The sequence below is a fragment of the Octopus bimaculoides genome, chromosome 28 (assembly GCF_001194135.2).
Source record: "Octopus bimaculoides isolate UCB-OBI-ISO-001 chromosome 28, ASM119413v2, whole genome shotgun sequence".
In the NCBI taxonomy this organism is placed as follows: Eukaryota; Metazoa; Mollusca; class Cephalopoda; order Octopoda; family Octopodidae; genus Octopus; species Octopus bimaculoides.
In genome coordinates this window covers 16534631-16553102 of record NC_069008.1, presented here as the reverse complement: position 1 = coordinate 16553102, position 18472 = coordinate 16534631, and the positions used below count along the sequence as shown (strand labels likewise).

The 18472-nt window shown below is 36.6% G+C and overlaps 4 protein-coding genes across 7 annotated transcripts in view; 2 read left to right on the top strand and 2 right to left on the bottom strand.

The window, feature by feature from the left end:
- LOC106883478 (zinc finger protein 492) overlaps positions 1 to 4577 on the top strand; it is a 10303-nt gene extending 5726 nt beyond the window's left edge. For both annotated transcript variants that reach the window (XM_014934503.2, XM_052977568.1), the window contains exon 2: positions 177 to 4577. In XM_014934503.2, coding sequence (XP_014789989.2) covers positions 602 to 1381 — 780 coding nt within the window. In that variant the 5' untranslated portion in view covers positions 177 to 601 and the 3' untranslated portion in view covers positions 1382 to 4577. The remainder of the gene's footprint in view (positions 1 to 176) is intronic.
- LOC106883486 (zinc finger protein 724) lies at positions 3777 to 10434 on the bottom strand. Its single transcript, XM_052977558.1, has 2 exons — positions 9315 to 10434; positions 3777 to 7643 (listed from the first exon to the last, which is right to left on the bottom strand). Exon 2 carries the CDS (start codon positions 7296 to 7298, stop codon positions 6426 to 6428), a length of 873 nt encoding a protein of 290 aa, XP_052833518.1. The 5' UTR covers positions 7299 to 7643; positions 9315 to 10434; the 3' UTR covers positions 3777 to 6425.
- Positions 10435 to 10783: 349 nt separating this feature from the next.
- On the bottom strand, positions 10784 to 13371 carry LOC128251122 (zinc finger protein ZFP2-like). The gene has a single exon (XM_052977553.1). It carries the CDS (start codon positions 13369 to 13371, stop codon positions 12340 to 12342), a length of 1032 nt encoding a protein of 343 aa, XP_052833513.1. The 3' UTR covers positions 10784 to 12339.
- Positions 13324 to 18466, top strand: LOC128251125 (zinc finger protein 253-like). 3 transcript variants are annotated; one of them, XM_052977565.1, is made up of 3 exons: positions 13324 to 13445; positions 15308 to 15429; positions 16805 to 18466. In XM_052977565.1, exon 3 carries the CDS (start codon positions 17202 to 17204, stop codon positions 17991 to 17993), a length of 792 nt encoding a protein of 263 aa, XP_052833525.1. In that variant the 5' UTR covers positions 13324 to 13445; positions 15308 to 15429; positions 16805 to 17201; the 3' UTR covers positions 17994 to 18466. The 3 variants fall into 3 exon arrangements, with proteins under 3 accessions (XP_052833525.1, XP_052833526.1, XP_052833527.1); XM_052977566.1 differs by lacking the exon at positions 13324 to 13445 and adding an exon at positions 14924 to 15188; XM_052977567.1 differs by lacking the exons at positions 13324 to 13445; positions 15308 to 15429 and adding an exon at positions 15452 to 15895.
- The last annotated feature ends 6 nt before the right edge of the window (positions 18467 to 18472 follow it).

The window sequence follows — 18472 nt, the reverse complement described above, 5'->3', positions numbered from 1 at the left end:
TATATATATGTATGTATACATATACATAGAGATGTTTCAAGAAGTACAGTCTCTAAAATTATATTAGTTTCCAAATCCAACATAGTTGTATTGGTGTTAGTTGTGACCCACTTTTTTATCTTTGCTGTCAAAATCTCCTCTATATCTTAGACTGTTGTTTCTCTCTTTTATTTCAGAATATCACATGACATTGGCACCAAAGCATTGTTTCCATCAGATAACATCATCAATATTCACCACCTTTTAAAGACTGAAAGAAAATATTGCACAAAACAGATTTAATAACTCCAGAGAATTCCAGTGAAATATTTCTTCTCAACTGAGATTGATAGCAACATTTCTCTTGTGAAATGTTTGGAATGTTGACAAGATTATTTTGTACTGAAGTTGAACTTGGATAATTTTAAAAGGAATCTCAGAGTATTTTCAGATATCAAAAAGGATTGTATTTGATGGAAAGGAAGCTGTAGCAGTATTTGTTTGGAATAAGTTGTAGGAGAAAAACAAAAACTGTATCCATATATGTTGTATTGATTGAAAAAGGATAATGGACAAACGGACTATTTAAGTTAGTTGAAGAATATATTTTTATTCTGAAGAGATGTCACAAGAGAAACCACAATCAGCTTTTCAATGTGATATCTGTAAAAAGTCTTTCACTGAGAAACGTAATCTAAATACTCACAGACGTATCCATACAGGGAAGAAGCCATATCATTGTGACATCTGTGGCAAATCATTCTCTTACAATAATATCTTCATTAATCACAAACGTATTCATACAGGAGAGAGGCCATTTCACTGTGATGTCTGTGGACAATCATTCTCTCGAAGTTGCAGATTAACTGATCATGTACGTATTCATACAGGAGAGAAACCATTTCCCTGTGACATCTGTGGTAGATCATTCTCTCAAATTAGTCACTTAACAACTCACAAACTGATTCATACTGGGGTGAAACCATATCACTGTGATATCTGTAATAAATCATTCTCTCGACATAGTTATTTAACCGTACACAAACGTATTCACACTGGAGAGAATACATTTCGCTGTGATACATGTGGCAAATCATTTTCTGTTGCAATGCACTTAACAACACACAAACGTATTCATACAGGAGAAAAGCCATTTCACTGTGATATCTGTGGTAAATCATTCTCTCGAAATAGCAATTTAACTGGTCACAAACGTATTCATACAGGAGAAAAGCCATATCACTGTGATATCTGTGGTAAAACATTCTCTCGGAGTAACCATGTAACTTCACACAAGCGTATTCATACAGGAGAGAAGCCATATCATTGTCATGTCTGTGGTAAATCATTCTCTGAAAACAGTACCTTAACTAAACATGTGTCTATCCACATAAAGGTGTGACTATCATTGCTAAAATTCATTACATCTCACAACTACCATCAGCATTTTTTTTTGTCATTTCCTCTAATAAATCATGGGTTAGTTCTGTGGATTTTACAGTAATCCATGAATTTTTGACGTAAATTATACTTAACATGTTTATTTCTGTGAGGCACTATTTTCTGGCCACTTTCTCTGTTTATAGCCCTTTTAGCATTCCCTTACAACATACACGGATATGGCAATCTATTTGCATCATCATCATCATCGTTTAACGTCTGCTTTCCATGCTAGCATGGGTTGGACGATTTGACTGAGGACTGGCGAACCAGATGGCTACACCAGGCTCCAATCTGAACTGGCAGAGTTTCTACAGCTGGATGCCCTTCCTAACGCCAACCACTCAGAGAGTGTAGTGGGTGCTTTTATGTGCCACCTGCACAAGGCCAGTCAGGCGGTACTGGCAATGGCCACACTCAAATGGTGTATTTTATGTTCCACCCGCACAGGAGCCAGTCCAGGGGCACTGGCAACGATCTCGCTCAAAAGTCATTACACATGCCGTGGGCACAAGTGCCAGAAAGGCAACGCTGGGCACAGGTGCCATCCCGATTTCGCTTTCACTTGCCCCAATAAGTCTTCGCAAGCTGAGTTTCGTGTCCAATGAAGGAGACGACGTTGGCATGGGTGCCAGATCTTTGTCTTATGTTACCATAAATAAAAATATTTTATATACACATTCACACAGAAGAGATGATGTAATGATATATAAGGGAACAGAAAACAGTTTCAATCATGATATTCTTTAACAAAAGCCTGACTGATACATAAAATTATTTTCTGCAGAAAAAACAATTCCTGCTAGTGTCTCTTTCAATAGACTAAACAAGTTTCCTTCTTTTACATAGAAATCCATCCATTTCCTCCATCCACTCTTCCCGTGTGGGCGTCATTGGATTAGAACCCTCCTCTATGCAGATCTATCAGAAACAGCATTCATTACAGTTTCCAGTTGGGTTCTCACACGTGACTGACAAATATGATGTTTATCAATCAACCATCGCATTCATGGCCTACCACTGAGTCTCCTGCCAGTTAGCTCTGTTTGAAGAATGCATTGTGTGTGTGATTCTTTCCTGTAAAATTCTAATCACATATCTGTTGTGTCAGAGCTGTGACTTCTCTATGCAGATGAGTAATGGCTCCACCTGGAGAGACTCTCTGATCTCTGAGTTACGTACCGTGTCCAGTAACGTTACTTTAGAGATCTTTTCGTCATTCCCAACATCAATGACTGTAGTTGATGATTGAAGATTAGAAACACTATTCTATATTTTTGAAATGAGGAATTATGTGCATCTACAATGGACGAATATTTGTCCTGATCTTGTTTGTTGTTACCACAACGTTTCGGCTGATTTACTCTCCAGTTTTCATCAGGTGTTCTGGTGGAAGGATTAGGTTCGAAATTCCACCAGAATATCTGATGAAGGCCAGAGAGTACATTAGCCGAAATGTGGTAACAACAAGGTGAGGACACCTATCCGTCATCATCGTTTAACGTCCGGTTTCCCTGCTGGCATGGGTTGGACGGTTTGACTGAGAACTGGCAAACCAGAAGGCTGCACCAGGCTCCAATCTGATCTGGCAGAGTTTCTACAGCTGGATGCCCTTCCTGACACCAACCACTCTGAGAGTGTAGTGGGTGTTTTTATGTGCCACTGGCACAGGGGTCTAGTCAGGCAGTACTGATGAAGATAGCAAGTTTTTTTTTAACAACCTCTCTCTCTCCTTTTATGAGGATCAAATGCTGCAGCTGGTTTTGTCACTGTGGCTGCTCCTGCATTTCTTGATATAGTAAAACAAGAGTGGCAGTGTGGTAAGTAGCCTGCTTATCAACAACATGGTTCTGGGTTCAGTCCTACTGTGTGGAACCATGGCACGTGTCTACTGCTATAGACTTGGGCCAACCAAAGTCTTGTGAGGGAATTTGGTTGATGGAAACTGAAAGAAGCCTGTCATATATATATAGATATAGATCGCTGACCACTACACACATTTCTTTTCTCTCCTTATTTCTTTCTGTTGAAGAGCGTAGCTCGAAACGTCAAAGACTTTCTCTATTCCCGAGCGTTAAACTAATACATCCATTTGTTATTTACACCACCTGTCTTCGTCTGTTGTTTTTTACGTAAATTCTCCCGGGTGTCTTGGTGGTCTTGTGGGTAGAGACATAATTAGACAGCCACATTGAACATCCAGAGCAGGGTTCAATCCTACCCAGGGCCTGCATTAAGGGGTTTTACTAAAATTTTTCACGGCAGTGCATCAGCATGGCCACAGCTCTAAGCTGAAACTATAAAAAAAAAAAATATATATATATATATATAAGGCAAGGAAGACAATGGAGAAGAGATTCGATTGACAAGCATCAGTAAGATTTATTTACTATAATCATAGGAATAAATACAACTCCACTCTTACAGCTGTTTCCATTTTGGGGATCCAGTATGCTAAAGTTGACATATCATATAAAAACTGAACTGCAAAGCTTCACCAGAGAGTCAGTGAGTCCACAATGGTAAGGATACAAGGTAAAAAGTAAAGCCCAAGGCTATATTCAGAGGTTGTGAGATCACATCTTATTGCAATTTGATGGAGGAGATAATAAAGATATAATGTAGCACTCAAAAATGCAGTTTATAAGGGTAAAATTAAATATATTCTCAATAATAATGGAAATGTTAAGGATAATTATGGCAACGTAGTAATTAATAAAGATGAAAAATACAAGTGAGAGAAAAAGAAAACATTCAGTTCCTGAAAAAAAAAAATGCCAAATCTAAAATATGTTAAATTGTATGGGGGGAAAAAAAAAGGGAGGCGGGGTGAATTAAAATAATTATTGCTAAATAAAATGACACTTCCGAAGAAAAACTAAAATTCCTTGCACTTTCCGTTGCTGTTGTCTTTATTGAACTTATAATGCTGAATATGCTCCTTTCTCACTTCCATTATAGCTTCGGAAAGAAATGTTAAAACTGAACTGCACTCTTCAAAAGTTGCACTAAGAATAAGTTGATGTTTTATTGCCCACAAGGGGCCGACATAGAGGGGACAATACAAGGACATGTGGGGACATATAACAAATTAAAAAAACAATGAAAGAAGTAAAATAAACAAAAGCGTATGTTACAATGAACGACAATATGAAGTTGTCTCTGAGTTACTTCATTTTTTTCTTTTTGTACTTGGTGCCTTCCAAGATGTCAAAACCGTATTCCTTTAGTAATTGCATGGAATCCATATTCCATGGTAACTTTTCATTGTCTAGTTCAACTTCCCACATTTTAAATCCAGCTTTGAATTTTTAAACTTTTTCCTTCTGATCTTTGTCCAACAACAGGGTAGCGATGCCACGACTCATATATTTTCCCATGTCATCTCTTCACACAGACCCTTATTGGTATTGTCATACATTCCACTCATGATCGTAAGGTCGTGAGTTCAATTCCCGGCGACGCGTTGTGTCCTTGAGCAAGACACTTTATTTCACGTTGCTCCAGTCCATTCAGCTGGCAAAAATGAGTAGTACCTGTAATTCAAAAGGGTCAGCCTTGTCACACTGAATCTCCCTCAGAACTACATTAAGGGTACGTGTGTCTGTGGAGCACTCAGCCCCTTGCACGTTAATTTCACAAGCAAGCTGTTCTGTTGATCGGATCAGCTGGGACGTTTGTCGTAGCCAATGGAATGCTCCTTTTATATACATACACACGCAACTGATATTCAGACAGTGTCCACTCAGATGGCTTTGCTCAACCCTAGGGATACAAGGTGACACTTTTCACTGTGCTATGCAATGGGATTGAACATCAAACTGTGTGATGGGAAATCAAATTCCTTTACTATGCAGCCTAGTAATAAATAACATCAGTGCTAAGCTATCTCCCCAGGAGTGGCTGTGTGGTAAGTAGCTTGCTTACCAACCCCATGGTTCTGGGTTCAGTCCCACTGCGTGGCATCTTGGGCAAGTGTCTTCTACTATAGCCTCAGGCCGACCAAAGCCTTGTGAGTGGATTTGGTAGACGGAAACTGAAAGAAGACCGTTGTATATATGTATGTGTGTGTGTGTTTGTCCCCCTAGTATTGCTTGACAACCGATGCTGGTGTGTTTATGTCCCCGTCACTTAGCGGTTCAGCAAAAGAGACTGATAGAATAAGTACTAGGCTTACAAAGAATAAGTCCTGGGGTCAATTTGCTCGACTAAAGGCGGTACTCCAGCATGGCTACAGTCAAATGACCGAAACAAGTAAAAGAGTATATGGAGAGACTTGGGTGTATGCTCTTATATAATGCTACATTTTTAGTCACATGTGAATATATTCATGGTTTATAAGATAATTTTATTTAAGGTTTCATAAGACAAAGCCTTTAAGAATCAATTTTGACAGTATAAACTAGAATAAAACTGGATCTAAACAAATCATATCTGTGCATGTTGTAAGAGACTACAAACAGAGAATGTAGTCAGAAAAGAGTACCTCAAAAACAGAACCATAAGTATGATTCAAGTGAAGGCTTCACAGATTATTGTGAAGACCACAGGAGTAACTTGTGATTTATCTGGAAAACATTTGTTTGATAAAGGGTGCAGCAGAAAGGCTGCCCCGATTTCAAGGTTACATTAAATGCCATTGTGATTTAACCCTTTCGTTACTGTATTTCTGTTGAGATGCTCTGTGTTTCTTTCAATTACTTTAAATATAACAAAGAATTTAGTAAAAAAATAATTTAGTTATTACTCAGCTAGTGTTAGGAACATAAATTGTGACTAAGGTTTGGTGGAGGATTTTAATTCAAAGTTTATGAAAACAAAACATTTGTACTCAGAGGCAGAGTCAGTTTCAGCCAGGTTGGTAACGAAAGGGTTAATGAACTTCATAGAAATACAAAGTTTTTGCATGCATCTTAATGTGTTCGTTTTTTTATTAACCATTGAAATTGGGGCAACCTTTCTGCTGCACGCTATAGTTGGTTGTTTAGAAATGCAATGAGTTTTGACTATGACATAGTCATACTTTTTTTATGAATAGATATATGTCTAGTTAAACTTTTGTTTAGAGAGAATGATTCACCACAGATATCACAGTGAAATGGCTTCTCCCCTGTGTGAATACGTTCATGTACAGTTAAGATACTGTAGTAAGAGAATGATTTACCGCAGATATCACAGCAAAATGGCTTCTCTCCTGTATGAATGTGTCTGTGTTTAGTTAAAGTACTGCTTGCAGAGAATAATTTACCGCAGACATTACAACGAAATGGCTTCTCTCCTGTATGAATACGTATGTGTTCAGTTAAAGAACTGCTTGTACTGAGAAATTTACCACAGATATTACAGCGAAATGGTTTCTCTCCTGTATGAATGCGTATGTGTTGAGTTAAATCACTGCTTGTAGAGAATAATTTATCACAGATATTACAGTGAAAGGGCTTCTCTCCTGTGTGAATAAACTTGTGTTTAGTTAACCTATTGTTTGCAGCGAATGATTTACCACAGACATCACAGGGAAATGGCTTCTTCCCTGTGTGAATACGTTTGTGAGTTGTTAAGCTGCTATTTCTGGAGAATGATCTCCCACAGACGTCACAGAAAAATGGCTTCTCCCCTGTATGAATGCGTCTGTGTTTAGTTAAATCATTGCGTGCAGTGAATAATTTACCACAGATATTACAATGAAATGGCTTCTCTCCTGTATGAATACGATTGTGAGTAGTTAAGTAACTGCTTGTAGAGAACGATTTACCACAGCTTTCACAGTGAAATGGCTTCTCTCCTGTATGAATACGTCTGTGAGTCGTTAGATTACATTTATGAGTGAAAGTCTTTTTACAGATGTCACAGTGATATGATTGTGGTTTCTCTTGTGACATCTCTTCAGAATAAATATATATTCTTCAACTATTTTTAATAATCTGTTTGTCCCTTATCTTACTCCGATCACCACAACATATGTGGATACAATTTTTGTTCTTCCCCGACAGCTTATTCCTAATAAATATTTCTACTGCTTTATTTTCATCAACTGTAATTCTTCTTGATAACTGAAGAGAAATGTTGCTATCAATCTCAGTTGAGAAGAAATATTTCACTGGAATTCTCTGGAGTTATTAAATCTCTTCTGTACAATATTTTCTGTCAATCTTTAAAAGGTGTTGAATATTAATGATGTTATCTGATGGAAATGATGTTTTTATGCCAATGTCATGTGATATTCTCTGAAATAAAAGAGAGAAACAACAGTCTAAGATAGAGAGGACACTTTGAAAAAGACAGATTAAAAACAGTTGATCACTACTAACACCCACATCATCACTATGTTGGTTTGGGAATAACAACATGATTTTAAAGACTGTGCTTCTCAAAGCATGTGTATGTACATATGTATGTGTAGGTGTAAATATATATGTATACTAGCAGGCCTCCCGTCTCAAACATTTTCATAATGTCCATTTTACTTAGGATAAAAGTTGTGAAAAGGTATTTCAATATTGCATAAAATAATTTTGGATCTGTTCAGTTTCGCTCACAGATTTTTAAATTATTATTTTTTAACAGTTTGAAACTTCGTAATCTGGCGTAATTTCTCATGCTGAAAAACAGTTTACTTTCAACATTTCTGACAAACTTTCCTATTTTAGAAGTTATTTCGTGTTAAAGTTGTCGTATTTGGGTAATTTTTAAGCAATAAGTGACGTGTATTCAGTAGAAAGGTGACATGGGGCACTTAAACCAGAATTTCGTTGGATAGGAAGCATTTATGGCACGATCCTGTATGCTTAAGCTTCTCAACATTCGGCCAGAGTCTACAGAAACCAGACGTTAACTATCTATGAACAATACAGAAAGAGAAAGTTCAATTCTCCCGCTTCTTCGTGTCACTTCAGCCCTCCCAGACAGACACATATTAACTTATAGCGCTCTATTAACACGGATTTGACATTTACGGCAGTAAAAGTGCAGTTTCATACCTCTCCTTGTAAAATGCACTTTCTCGAAAAAAATTTTTCGGATCCATACGTTTTAGATGTCGGAGATTACGAATATGCAAAAAAATGAGACTTCCCTCTTAAAATTTTGAATTTTTTCGAAATTTTTTTCCCCCCATGTTTTCGATGACGGAGATTCCGAATATGCCAAAAAGCACGTTTTGAAACTTAAATATAATAAGCATATAGATATGTGTATAAAGAGATAGATGTCTTCCTGGGGCTAAAAACAACAGTAACACCGTCTTCTTTTGGATCGCCAAAATAGTTGACAAATATATTTTATGAATAAACGGACAGGGATAAATTGATAGACAGATAAATAAATAAATGGATGAAAAAGTTCAAAATTTAAAATTGAGGGGGAGAAATTTGAGCCCCTTATTAAACTTTATGACATTAATTATTAAACATTAAATTATTATTTACGATTATTTAAGGCAAACAAATAAAACGCTAACTTTTTTCACTTTAATGTTTTTGTTTGTATTTAATTTCGATTTGCAGATGTTCGTCAATTCGCTACGATCTCTTTAAAGTAAACAAAATCAAAAATTTAAATTGGGGGAGGGTGTTGAAAAAAAATTTTTTTTGCATATTCGTTATCTCCGATATCTAAAGCGTAGGAATCCGAAAAAAAAAATGCATTTTCAAGGAGTGGTGTGAAAGTGCATTCGCCCCAACAATGAATTGCGTCTTTTCGAAAATAACCGACCAAAATTTCAGTTTGGAAGTATTAGGTAAAAGACAGGAAGACGACGACTTTGTTCCAATGTTGTTATGTGATTTGACTTGTATACAATTACTGTATCGTTGACGGGTTCACATGAGAACAATTCTATTATTTACACACATTATTACAGATTTATTTATTATTCAAGTAAATCTTTGTCGACTTACCGTTCGTCACATGGAATCAGTCAGTGTCCGATTAACAATTACATCGAAGTCGTTAAATGATGTACATTGTACTCGGTACGAAGTTGTTCCCCTTTATATCTCATGTATTTCCTTCATTCCCCGCAAGAGGGAGAAACAGGGTTGCTAATTATAAGTGAAAAAGTATCTAAAACGGAAAATCACATAAATATGTGTAAATATGAAATAATTTATATGTAGAAATCCTGTTGCAATTGAATAAAAATCAAATTAACATAATTCCTTTACTTTTTACTCCGTAATATTTTGTCAGATATAGAAGCGGCCGTTTCCTATCATTTCTATAATCAATATAATATTCACAACTTCGTCCCTTTTGTTACCATGTTTCTGTTGAGATACTCCGTGTTTCTTTCAGTTAATTTTACATATAATAAAGAATTTAGTAAAATAACTTACTTATCATTAAGCTAGTGTTACGACCATAAATTGTGATTAAGATTTTTGTGGAAGAATAAAAAAACAAGACTTTTGTACTACAGAGCCAGGGCGATTTAGGGCGTGTTGGAATCAAAAGCGTGGTACATATTTGATGTTCAAAGTTTCTCTTAGTGTTTCTAAGCTTAGATTGTTCATAAAATTCTCGTGGCTTAATGCTCTGTTTACATCAACAAACGTATGTGGTTAAAAAGAAAAGAAAAAAAAATTAATGCTATCTTAGACATATGCCTTAATCTCCGGTGTTGGTCCAGCGGTGGTGTATCTCATACCCTAGGGATTTTTGTGTGCGTGGATCTTGCATCTGGCAGCAGTGACAGTGCTACCCATGCATGTAATCTCTTGACACACACCACTGAGTTTAATGCCCAAATCCACTCAGTTAATTGCAGAGTGATGAGAAATGTACACACGTGTTATTTGCATCTGGGGTTGTGCATACCCCCACCATACCATTCACTGTACTACTTATCGACAGGCACATTTTTTTGTTTCTTTCTCTTTCTTGTTGTTATTTTACTTATTTTCCTATCTGAAAGGCTGATTATTTCTCGAATAAAATTATATATTATTGTCAACCGACTAACATAGTTTTTTTTTTTTTGTTCTTTGATAGTTATGTCTTCTTTCCTTTCAGATTCATAATGGATGAGGAAAAGCAAATGGAAAGATTTATAACGAATTAGACAGAAGAATAACGATAATTTCTTGATGAATAAATGAGAGATGAAGAACATGTTGCAGACTTCACCAGATGAAGCTAATGACGAAGATGAACAGTAGGCTACCAGGAATACAGAAAAACAGTGAAGTTGAAAATTCCAATACTTCAAGGAGTCATCACTGTCCATTCTTTTTCCCTTACTTTCTATTTTCTTCCCTGAAACATTTACATAACTTTTGAGCGCTGTAGGCTGAAAGAGAAGTTCACCCTATATTTTTTTTAGATAGTTTTTGAACCACAGATATTTGAATTTTTTCACTCTTTAGGGGTAATTTTAAGATTTTATTTAAAATAAAATAGTAATCTTTACCATCTTAATCAAAAGGCAGAAAAAAAGATTATCTCTTTACAAATGAAGATCAGTTGCAATGGGAGGAGTTGAAATCACACAAGAATAGAAAAACAAACAACAAATGGGTTGTATCTTATAATGAAACTCTTTTAAGAGCATTCAAATGCCACTGCAATGTTGAAATCTTTGCCAGAGTGAGGTAAAATAAGTATATCATCAAGTACACACTGAAAGGGAATGGCTCAGCTGCTGTTCAAATAATGATAATGAAATTAGTCGACATCTAAGGGGTAGGTATATTGGATAATCTGAAGCTGTTGCATCCATTTTAGGATTTTCAGTTCATGAAAGAGTATCTGGAATAGTAAGACTGAAATTTCATCTACCAGATGAACAAAGAATATTGCTCAGAAATAATGAGGATATATATGGCTGTCAATGCATGACATATGAAAACGAACAATGACTTTGTTAGAAACAGTATTTTAAGCTGAAGCACCCATGTATTTTGCTTGGAACAGTAGGAACAAAGAACAGCAAAGAAGAAAGCAAGGCAAAAAAATCGAAGGCCATTTGAATGTTTTCAAAAAAGAAACACTCTGTCATGTTTATGTTGTCACAGCAAAAGTAGGAGAACCACATTATTTAAGATGTTTATTGCGTGCATCAACATTTTCCAGTTGGAGAGGTTGTGACCCAACACGCCATGGCATATTGATATCAAGACAGTCGTATACCATGCTACCTTAAATTGATCATTATTGGGATCTCATTAAATTCTCAATAAATCAATTTCAAACATTGCAAGTATTTTTCAAATTTTCACCAGATTATTTTCAAAACCTGTAGATTTGATGTAGTTTTTGCATGCTGACTGAAAATCTTGTTTGCATTTCTGAGAAATTAATGGACAAAAAATGCATTCATTTACAGTTATGTAAATTTTATCCAGAGACAAAAACAAAGTCCCTACTCGAGTTATTTGCTTGATACGGTGTTCCAGACACGTTAGTTTCACATAATGGAACACAATTCACACGATATGAATTAAGAAATTTCTGCAAAATACATGCCATAAAGAACATGTTTACCCTGTACTACCACCCGAGGTCAAATGGGTAGGCACAGAGATTCATCGACACGTTTAAAAGGGCTCTAAGAAAAGATAGGATCAAGTGAGATAATGAGGTAGCACTAATGAAATCCAAATACTTAATGCAGGGAAGTCACCAGCAGAGTTCATGTTTGTGCATAAAATAAAATCGATCTTCGATAAATTATTGCCAGGATAACATACATATGAAGCAAAGATGAAAAAAACATTTGAAGGTAATACAAGAAATATTACAAAACATTTTGAAGTCAGAGATAAAGTTCATTTTAAAATGTACAAACATGGTAAAGAAGGTTGGGAGGATGACTGTGTGACCAGAGGGTAAGGTAACATGATGTACTTAATTAAAGGACAACATTTCGAAAATAAGAGACACCTTAACCAGTTAAAGATGCAATGAATTTTGAGAATGACAGAGTCAGACTTTTGTATGGTTAGACATATGGTTAGTTAAGCTACGTTTTTGAGAGAATGATTTATCACAAATATCACAGCGAAATGGCTTCTCCCCTGTATGAACACGTTTGTGTTTGGTCAAGTGATCGTTTTGCGAGAATGATTTACCACAGAAATCACAGTGAAATGACTTCTCCCCTGTATGAATACGTTTATGTACAGCCAAACTGCTACTTGCAGTGAATGAATTACCACAGATATCACAGCGAAATGGCTTCTCTCCTGTATGAATACGCGTGTGTACTGTTAAGGCAGTTCGCTGAGAGAATGAATTACCACAAATATCACAGCGAAATGGCTTCTCCCCTGTATGAACACGTTTGTGTTTGGTCAAGTGATCGTTTTGCAAGAATGATTTACCACAGAAATCACAGCGAAATGGCTTCGCCCCTGTATGAACACGTTTGTGTTTGGTCAAGTGATTCTTTTGCAAGAATGATTTACCACAGAATTCACAGCGAAATGGCTTCTCCCCTGTATGAACACGTTTGTGTTTAGTCAAGTGATCGTTTTGCGAGAATGATTTACCACAGAAATCACAGCGAAATGACTTCTCCCCTGTATGAATATGTTTATGTACAGCCAAATTGCTACTTGCAGTGAATGAATTACCACAGATATCACAGCGAAATGGCTTCTCTCCTGTATGAATACGCGTGTGTACTGTTAAGGCAGTTCCCTGAGAGAATGAATTACCACAAATATCACAGCGAAATGGCTTCTCCCCTGTATGAACACGTTTGTGTTTGGTCAAGTAATCGTTTTGCGAGAATGATTTACCACAAATATCACAGTGAAATGGCTTCTCCCCTGTATGAATACGAATGTGTTTAACTAAGATAACTTTTTGAGAGAATGATTTACCACAGATATCACAGTGAAATGGTTTATCTCCTGTATGAATACGCCTGTGAGTCGGTAGACTACATTTCTGATTGAAAGTCTTTTTACAGATATCACACTGATATGTTGATTGTGGTTTCTGTTTTGACATCTCTTCAGAATAAAATTATATTCATCTATCTTAAATAGTCCGTCTGTCTCTTATCTTACTTCAATCAACACAACGTAAGTGGATACAGTTTTTGTTCTTGTCGTACAGATTATTCCTAACAAATACTATTTTTCTCTTTCCATCAACGGTAATCCTTCTTAATGTCTGAAAATACTCAGATTCCTTTTAAAATTATCCAAGTTTAACTCCAGTGCAAAATAATTTTGTAGATATTAAATTTGTTCTGTATAACATTTTCTGTCAGACTTGAAAAGGTGATGAATATTAACGATGTTATCTGATGGAAACAATGCTTTGATGCCAACATCATGTGATATTCTCTGAAATAAAAGAGAGAAACAACAGTCTAAGATATAGAGGACACTTTGAAAAAAAGAGATTAAAAACAGTGGATCATTACTAATACCCACATAACCATTATGTTGCTCTTGAAATACCGATGTGCTTTTAAAGACTGTGCCTCTTAAAACATGTGTATATGTCGTTGTGAGTGAGTGTGCGTGTATATACATGTATGTATGCATGCATGTATGTATACTAGCAGGCTTCTTGGCTTCAAACATATTTATATGGCACATTTTGGCATATATCGTACTGCCCATTCTCCATACAATAAAAGTTGTTAGAAGGTGGTATTTCAGCAATGCAAAACATAATTTTTAACATTTACTTACAATATACCAGCAAATATCACTTCACGAATAGAAAATATTAGTTGAAGTTGTAATACATGTAAGAGAAGGGGTGTATACAAACTTATAGCGCTAGCGCCATATCAACACGAATTTGACATTTTGGGCAGTAAAAGCGATAATAACTGTTATATAAAATAATCTGTCTCATTATATCGTTTCACAAGTAAGAATGGATTGCGTCTTTTCGAAAATATCAACATTTCAGTCTAGAAATATTACCCCGAAGGCAAAAGTCAGCAAAATTACGACTGATGGATGCAAATATCTTTCGTTCAAATATTGTTGTGTATTTACTTCTATAGAATTACTGTAGTGGCGCAATGGCCCAGTGGTTTGGGCAGCGGACTCGCGGTTTCGATTCCCAGACCGGGCGTTATGAGTGTTTATTGAGCGAAAACACCTAAAAGCCCCACGAGGCTCCGGCAGGGGATGGTGGCGAACCCTGCTGTACTCTTCCACCACAACTTTCTCTCACTCTTTCTTCCTGTTTCTGTTGTGCCTGTAATTCAAAGGGTCAGCCTTGTCACACTGTGTCACGCTGAATATCCCCGAGAACTACGTTAAGGGTACACGTGTCTGTGGAGTGCTCAGCCACTTGCACGTTAATTTCACGATCGGATCAACTGGAACCCTCGACGTCGTAAGCGAAGGGTTCACATAGCAATTCTATGATTTACACACACTATTACAGATTTATTATTTAAATAAATCTTTGTCAACTCACCGTTCCTCGCATGGAATCAGTCAATGCCCGATCAAAGTCGTACTCGGTATGAAGTTGTTCCCCTTTATATGTTATGTATTTCCTTCATTTCCCGCGAGAGGGAAAAATAATTGTTGTTGTTGTTGGCACTCCGTCGCTTACGACGTCGAGGGTTCCAGTTGATCCGATCAACGGAACGGCCTGCTCGTGAAATTAACGTGCAAGTGGCTGAGCACTCCACAGACACGTGTACCCATGACACCCGGTCTGGGAATCGAAACCGCGAGTCCGCTGCCCTAACCACTGGGTCATTGCGCCTCCACAGTATTGTATTGATTATAGAATTGATGGGAACAGCGGCTTTTTTTTTTATCTAACAAAATATTATGGAGTAAAATGTATGGATTTTTCCGTGCAAATCATTTCGTAATGACACGTATTTATTAGATTTTTCATTTTATACAGTTTTTCGCTTTCCCCAAGTTTTAATTCGCAATCCTGTTTCCTCCTCTCGCAGGGACCGAAGAAGGGAAGACGAGATATAAAGGGGAAACAACTTCATACTGAGTACAACATACATCACTTAATGACTTCGATGTTACGGCTAATCGGGCACTGACCGATTCCCTGTGACGATCGGTAAGTTGACAAAGGCTTACTTGAATAATGATAAATCAGTAATAAGGTGTGTAAATAAATAGAAATGTCATTTTGTGAACCCTTCAACGAGTGGAAACACATGACATTGGAACAAAGATATTTGCTCCTGCAAGTCGTCGTTTTGCTGTCTTTTCGAAAAGACGCAATCCATTGTTATATGTGAAACAATATAGCGAGACAGATTATTATATAGAAATGCAGGTTATTGTCGCTTTTACTGTCCTAAATATCAAATTCGTGGTAATAGGTGGCTGTAAGTCTATGTATACAATATCTGCCTGTGAAGATTGAGGAAGTTTGTGTCTGTCTGGGAGCGGTGAAGCGAACGAAAATGGGGGAGTAAGACACACGAAGAAGCAGGAATTCGAACTTTATCTTTCTTTCTCGTTCATAATGTCTGGTTTCAGCAGATTCTAGTCGAATGTTGTGGAGCTTAAGCATACAGGTTCGTGTCACAAGTGCTTCCTCTCCTGTGAAATATCGCCTTTCATAACGTTTTCATTTTGTCAATTTTTCTGAATTATTTTTGTTGTGTTTTTGTCTTTTATATGGCACTGGCGCCAGAAAGGAGAAGCTTACGTCCTAAAGTCTGGGGAGTAAAACCTTGTAGTTATGCCGTACAGCAGATCCTCACATCTCCCGGTCCTTTATATATATGTATATCTATCTTCTATATCTTTATAAAATGCAAAGTTTGTGTTGACCACTGAAAACGCTAATGGAAATTAATAATATTAATATTTTTTTTATGTCTTTTCAATTAATTTGGACATTCTGCAGATAACTATACACTTATTATTTCGAAAAACGGAAGAGGTAGGCAGTTAACGGTGTATTGGCTCTTATTTCTAGCACATCGACGCGTTGTCTATTTAACTGTAATGCTTTTCACAGATAGGGCATACCTACACAAGAGTACCCCACCTGATTTCATGTAAAAATCACCATTCCAGTGCCGCCCGACAGCAGGGAAAGCGGACGTTAAGCTATGATAAAGTGAAATTTGGGGATGTATTGTAAATAAATGTTAAAAATTATGTTATGCAATATTGAAATACCTTTTAGCAACTTTTATGGTAAGGAAAATGGACATTACGATATCTGTCAATATGTGCGTTATGAATATGCTTGACCTGGGAGGCCCACTAGTATACATATATATATATATATACTTACACCCACACATATATATGTACATACACATGTTTTGAGAGGCACAGTCTTAAAAATCTTATTTGTATTCCCAAACCAACATAATGGTGATATTGGTGTTAGTAGTGATCCACTGTTTTTAATCTCTTTTTTCCAAAGTGTCCTCTATATCTTACATTGTTGTTTCTCTCTTTTATTTCAGACAATATCACATGACATTGGCATCAAAGCATCATTTCCATCAGATGACATCATCAATATTCATCACCTTTTAAAGACTGAAAGAAAATATTGTACAGAAGAGATTTAAGAACACCAGAGAATTCCAGTGAAATATTTCTTCTCAACTGAGAACATTTCTCTTCTTCAATGTTTGGAATATCTACAAGATTATTTTGTACTGAAGTTAAACTTGGATAATTTTAAAAGGAATCTCAGAGTATTTTCAGATATCAAGGAGGATTCCTGTTGATGGAAAGAGAGCAATAGCAATACTTGTTAGGAATAAGTTGTAGGACATAAGTTGCAGTGATTGAAGTAAGATAATGGACAAATTGATTATTTAAGATAGTTGAAGAATATATTCTTATTCTGAAGAGATGTCACAAAAGAAACCACAATCAACATATCAGTGTGATATCTGTAAAAAGACTTTCACTCAGAAATGTAATCTAACTACTCACAGGCGTATTCACACAGGAGAGAAGCCATTTCACTGTGATATTTGTAGTAAATCATTCACTCAGTTATCTGGCTTCACTGCACATAAACGTATTCATACAGGAGAGAAGCCATTTTGCTGTGATATCTGTGGCAAATCATTCTCTCGAGTGTATAGCTTAACTGTACACAAACGTAATCATACAGGAGAGAAGCCATTTCACTGTAATATTTGTGGTAAATCATTCTCTCATGGAAATGTCTTAACTGCACACAAACGTAGTCATACAGGGGAAAAGCCATTTCAATGTGATATTTGTGGTAATTCATTCTCCCAGATAACTGCCTTAACTGTACACAAACGTATTCATACAAGGGAGAAGCCATTTCACTGTGATATCTGTGGCAAATCATTCTCTCAGTTATCTGGCTTAACTGAACACAAGCGTATACATACAGGGGAGAAGCCATTTCACTGTGATATCTGTGACAAATCGTTCTCTCGCGGAACTGACTTAACTGTTCATGAACGTATTCATACAGGCGAGACACCATTTCAGTGTGATATTTGTGAGAAATCATTCTCTCAGATATCTAGCTTAACTGTACACATACGTATTCATACAGGAGAGAAGCCCTTTCACTGTGATATCTGTGGTAAATCATTCTCTGCAAGCTCTAACTTAACTAGACACAAACGTATTCATACAGGAGAGAAGCCATTTCACTGACATGTATAGTTAATCATTCCCTTGAAATAGTCAAGTCACTGCGCACCAACATACTTATACAGGAGAGTAGCCATATCATGTTGTTATCTGTTTGCTAGGATATGAAAGGTTTAGTCCACTTTGAAGTTTTAAACCCAAACCAAATGAAAACAAAGGAGATCTACTGTGAGCAGGTGGAGCATTTGCAGCCAGCACTTGAAGATAAATGACCATCTTTGGTTTGAAGATGAAAGGTGTTCTTCCATCAGGATAATGCTTGGCTACAGACATCAAGTATGATATTCCAATGGCTGGGGCAGATTTAATGAGAAATGGTGCCCCAACTGCCATATCCACCAGACATTGGTCCCGTCTGATTATTGTTTATTTCACAGTCTCCAAAATCATTTGGATGAGAAAATATGAATTCTGTAGACACGGTCAGAACATTAATGGAGGAGTATTTTTCGTCAGGGATGAGTGAAATTTGGAAGTGGGGG